This window comes from Lipotes vexillifer, unplaced genomic scaffold, assembly GCF_000442215.2.
Source record: "Lipotes vexillifer unplaced genomic scaffold, Lipotes_vexillifer_v1.1 scaffold921, whole genome shotgun sequence".
NCBI lineage: Eukaryota > Metazoa > Chordata > Mammalia > Artiodactyla > Lipotidae > Lipotes > Lipotes vexillifer.
Window position 1 is genome coordinate 1,910,483 of NW_006787800.1, and position 5,393 is coordinate 1,915,875.

At 53.1% G+C, this 5,393-nt stretch overlaps 1 protein-coding gene across 1 annotated transcript in view; it reads left to right on the forward strand.

Annotated features, from left to right (window-relative positions):
- The first annotated feature begins 3,233 nt into the window (after window positions 1-3,233).
- The window catches only part of SYNGAP1 (synaptic Ras GTPase activating protein 1), a 26,421-nt gene continuing 24,261 nt past the window's right edge, over window positions 3,234-5,393 (forward strand). The window contains exon 1 of the mRNA XM_007460840.1: window positions 3,234-3,350. Within this exon, the coding sequence (XP_007460902.1) occupies window positions 3,246-3,350 (105 nt within the window). The 5' untranslated portion in view covers window positions 3,234-3,245. The remainder of the gene's footprint in view (window positions 3,351-5,393) is intronic.

Below are 5,393 nucleotides of genomic sequence, written 5' to 3' on the forward strand. Positions count from 1 at the left end.
GGGGGCTGGGCAGAGCTGGGGCCGGGGAGGGGAGCAGCTGAAATGGAAGGGGAGAGGAGGACCGGGAAGGCGGGGATGGGAGCAATGGGGAAGGAGGGATTGGAGGTCAGAGAATAGGGATAGATAGGGGCCGGAGGGGCCAAGAAACAGGCCTTGAAGGGGGGCTGAGGGGAAAATGATGAAGGGGAAAGAGATCGCCAGAAAGGGTGGGAAGATAGAAGGACAGGGTTGGGGGAAGAGCTGCAGAAATAATTTGGAGGTGGGAGCTGAGAGATGAGGAAAATATCAAGGAAATAGAAGGACAGAGTTTTAGGAGAGGGGCTAGGAGGGGAAAATGAAGAAAATGAAAACATAGGGGTGAAAAGAGAAGCCAAGAAGATGGGGGGAAGAATATGGTGGGGGGGCTCAGAGTATGGTAGTGGGTAGAAAAAGACAGGAGATGGAGGGAGAGAAGAAGGGGCCAGATGGAGAGAGAGGGAGGCAGTGGGGGGAGGGGGGAAGAGGAATGGAGGGTCCAGATGGAGGGAAGAGAGGATAGAGAGAATGGGGAATGGGTTGGGGGAGGAGAGACCAGGGCAGGGGGAGGGCCAAATTCAGTGTGTGTTTGTTGGGGGGGGTGGAGGGGGCAATACAAGTAAGACTGAGTGATGGGAGTAGGGGGCGGGTTAGGACCCTGCCCCACACTCTGACCCTCATCAAGGCCCTTGACCATTGAAATGTAATCCCTGGGGTCTTATCCACTTCCTTCACTTCACCACTTTTACCCCCCTCCCCCACCTCCAATCCTTATTTCCATTCCCCCTCCCTCCTCTGGTGTCCATCACCTATATCTTTCCCCCCATATGGTGTCCGTTCCTTATATGAGTCCCCCTTCTGTCCTTCCCCTATATCAGTCCCTTCTCTGGTGTCCATTCTCTTTCTCCCTCACTTCTATCTGGTAGCTCCCTTATATCTCTACCACCTCTTTGCACCCTCCTTCTTGACCCCCTTGTCCTAGTACCTATGAGGTCCACCTCATTTTCTCTGCCCCATGTCCATTTGGGCCCTTCTGGTATATTCCCTTGTCCCTAAAGATTTACCATCATTCCTGTCTCCTTTTCTCTTAGATCCATCCTTGTTATTTCTTCTCCACCCCATCCTCTCTTCCCCACCCCATTCCCCATCTTATCACCACTAGTCTGTGCCTACTGACTTTCCCCAGCTCTTATCACCCATTCCTCTTTTCTTGGCCCCTCTACTTCCTGGGGTGTTGGAGATTTGGGGAGCAAAGACATAGGTTTTGGTGGTTGGAACAGGACCTACAAGAGATCCCCATCTGAGCCCTGTGGAATTGCTCATCCTAGTAAATCTTTCCCCTTTCTCAACTGTGTTTCTCTGTCTCTTGCATCTGCTTCCCAGAATCATCCTTTCTTAAGTCCAGACAATATTTGTGTGTGTGTATTTCCAGAGTTGCTCCTAAGCTAAGTTCCCCATGTCCTTCCCCGCTCCCGGAAGGTGTCCCCTGAAGTCTTACCTGCCTCCCTGTGGCTGCAGCCTGAACCAGTCCCTCCCATGATGATGATATGTATCAACAGATGTCTTCTCTGGGGGTCCTCAGGGTCTGATTGCAGTGGGCGTGTTTCCTGCAGTGTCTGCAGTCCCAGAGCCTGGGTTTTGGTAATCTCTGTATCTAGAGGGTATTGGTTAGAATCTCTGAGGTGGCATTGAGATAGTGAGAGTTTCAAAGTATTGGGGTTTCTAGATACCTGTATTCTGGGGGTGCATCTCTGACTCTTACCTGCAGATTGGGTAAATTTGAAACATGTTAGAAAGGGGTTAGATTTTTCAAAACTCCTATTCAGAGCTTTCAGTTGAAGTTCAAAGACCAGTTCTTTTCCTGCAATATACCCATGATTAATTATCCTGTAAAGGTAACAGGATTTTTCTTCCTCTAAACTCTGACTCTGATTCCTTAAGCCTATTTCCTATCACTTTGATGTCACCAATTTGATTTCTGTCTTCTATAGGACCTGTCCCCTACGTCCCTGTGATGGTGTGTGGCATTGGGGTTTAAAGGGGAAGCAGTTTGCAAGGATGGGGGCATGGGAAGAAAAACAGCAAAGTTGGGGAAGAGGGACCCTGGGTGGGGGTGGGTCTCTGAGCAGGGGTGACCCTTAGTCTACTGTTCTTCTTTTTTAGAAGTTTTGTCCCCAACCCCAGCTTTAGTCTTGGGAGACCCGCTCTATGTCACATGCCTGGATCTTCCATTCTTCCCTCCCCTCTTTCTTCCTCAAGCTCCTCACTGAGCCTTGGGGAGGTTCCTGACTTGTAGAGTTGGCTCCCATCCTGTCTGTGTAGATGCGGTGGTGGGGGGAGCGGGTGGTGTAGGGGGCAGTATTGAATCTTCGACCTCCGACCTCCGGGCATGGAGTAGGGGAAGACATCAATTCAGTATTCATTCAAACAGCATATTTCCTACCTCCTCACTCCCCATCCCCTCCACAGCCTGCAAGACCCATCCTTCCCCCCACCACTAGCAGAACCAGATCTTTCCCCAAAGGAAGAGCAGGGTTGGGCTAGGGGAGAAGGGAGTGGAGGAAAGAGGAGCGGCAGGAGGGGGAGGCCCTCTCATGACTCTGACTCTGGGAACAGGTAAGTTCCCTCACTTCCTCTCTTTTCCAGATGTTTAGCTCTCAGAGTCTCATGACCCAAATGTCCCTACATCCCCATCCTTCTTTCCCACAGCTCTGTAGTCTTCCTCTTACTCTCTTGCAGATGGGTGGTGCCACGTCCAAATCCTTGTCTTCTGCAGCTATCTGGATGACCTCCCTCTTTCCAGACACTTGCCACCAACCTCCCTGTGTTTTTCTTCTGCCAGTTTTGCTGCACCTTCCACCTTTTTATTTTTCTGAAGTGGTTGGAGAGCTCCTTCACCTTTCTCTGCCTCCAACTTGTACCTTCTCTGTCATGATATAATTCCCCTCTCTGAACCACTCCTCTGTATTTCTTCTGCCAAGTCTCCAGAGTCCCCTGTGATGTGATTCCCCTCACCTCTTTTTCCCCAGACAGAGCAGCTTATCTTCTGTTCCTGTAAAGTTACCGGGGGCCTCACCCCCATCTGTGATCTCCTCAAGGCGGGTGGGTTCCCCTTCTGCCCCTTTATGGACTCTCTTCTTGCCATTTTAGACACCTCTGTCTCCCAGATACATAGAGCCTCCCTTACCGTTTCTGTGTGTCTCTGCCCCCTAGATGTACGGGGACCCCCTATGCACCGAACCCAATACGTTCATTCCCCATATGATCGTCCTGGTTGGAACCCTCGGTTCTGCATCATCTCGGGGAACCAGCTTCTCATGCTGGATGAGGACGAGGTGAGCAGGGTGGGAAGGCTGGGAAAAGACCTCTGGGCAGTGTGGGAAAATGTGGAGAGAAGGGTGGGGAGAATCCTCATTAGCGAAGGGACGTGAGACACAAAGAAGGCAAAGAGAGAAACACTGGCAAGTGGTGGGAGGAGGGTGGCCACTGAGATTGGGGTTGGGATGTCAGAAGGGGCAGGTGTTCTCTCCCCTTGGCCAGGGGGTCTTTGAGGGCCATGTACAGTGATGGGGAGGAGATATGGTTCTAAAGATTTGTGGGTGCCTCCTGCTTTCACCCTGCTCATATTGTGGGATAGGTTAGGCTAGGGAAGGGAAACTAAGGGGCTTGGAGGAGGGGTAAAGACATAGGGATCACTTTGGAGGGATTGTCTCCAAAGCAATCGTCAGGACCCTCTCCTCTCCCCCCACTCAGTAAGCCCCATCACCGACCACTCCCTGTCCTTTCCCTGGCGTGGGGCAGAGTACAGGACTCAGAGAGTGGGGTCTCTGAGTGGGGAAACTGGGAAGGGCCTGCAGGGTACCAGGAGAGATGACAGAGGTCAGTAGGTCTGGGTGTGGTTGGCGGTGAAGATGGGGAAGGCCGAGATCAGGGTTTAGAGAGACACTGGGAGGGCTTTCGCCAGGGACATGGGGAAGGAATATAAGGGAAGAGATGCCTGGGGGTGAGGGGAACTGGGAGTATGGGAAGTTGTCTAAAGGAGTAAGAGTGGGATAGGGGCAGGGACTAGCCAGAGTGAAAGACGTGAAATGAACAGAGCATCCTTGTGGGAGGTGGCGGCCATGCAGGGTGATTATAGTGTGGGTTCTGACTTTGGAGCTGGGTCAGCAGTGGAGGATCCATCAGAGGAAACAAGATGTGAATATGAAGGGTGGATGCCCAGAGGTGTGATTGGGCGTGGGGGTGATTTGAGGACCAGATTTAGAGAGTGATAGGGCAGCCTGCAAGACCAGAGGGGTGGTGAGAGATGCACCCCAAAAGCTGTCAGGGAGGCAGGGTTAGAACTGGAGTTGAGGTTAACCAGGGTTTCAAGGGATCTGGGGGGCAAGTGAGTGTGGAGAGATGGCTGGGTAGAGAGCTTCCAAGGCACAGAGTCAAGTCCAAGTGTCCAGGGGAGGACACGGTGACTCAAGGGAGAGGTGGTTTGGGGAGTCAAGTTTTAGGCACTGGGGGGCATTTGAGTGATTCACTAGTGGTCACCGGTCTTGACCAAGGGTTTGAGGTCTGTAGGATGAACTGGGGAAACTGGAGACTGCGTGAGGATGAAGAGGGAGGACAGTGGGTGGGGGGATGAAGGAATGACAGAGCTGGGGACAGACAGGTCCAGGGGACCAGTGGCCAGAGACTGAAATAGGAAGGGTGCGGAGGGAGGGAGTGGGAAATGACAGAGTGTAGGGCCACAGGGAGCTGGAATTGGCTGAGTTGTGGAGCCCGGGCTGGGGACTAGTGGGGTGGGTGGTTCTTGGAGGGGTGGAGGTTAGGAAGGAGGTGGCAAGGGCGAGTTGGGGATGAGGTTTAGGGAAAGGTGATGGCTAAAGGGAAGTGAGAGGGGCGATGGAAGGAGATGAAGGGTGGGGGGAGGTGACCAAGCCCTCTGGGGGGTGGGGAGGTTGGGTCCCATTCTGGCCGCAAGCCTGGCCGTGGGAGGGAGACAAGCTGTGGATCCTGATTATAAATGCAGCTTCTGCTACCCCCGTGACAGCCACGGAGGGAGGGAAGGGGGTGAGGGAGGTGGGAGGTTGGGAGGAAAACAGGGAGAATGGAGGAACTGAAGGTCAAGGGGAAAGTGGATTCAGGGAGCAGCGAAGGCCAGAGGGGTTTCGGGAATTCCCGGGAGGGTGTTTCAAAAGAAATGGTGGAAGAAAAGAAGAGGGTGGGACGGGAGGGAATGAGGGAGACAGACTCGGAGGGAGAAGGGAACGAGAAATCGAGAAATCCACTCACCCCGAGACACTTAAAAGAGTATAGAGGGGCGGGGGCAGAAGGTGGTCAGGCCTGGTGGAAAGGCAGGCTCATCCTTCCTTGGTGGGGGAGGGAAA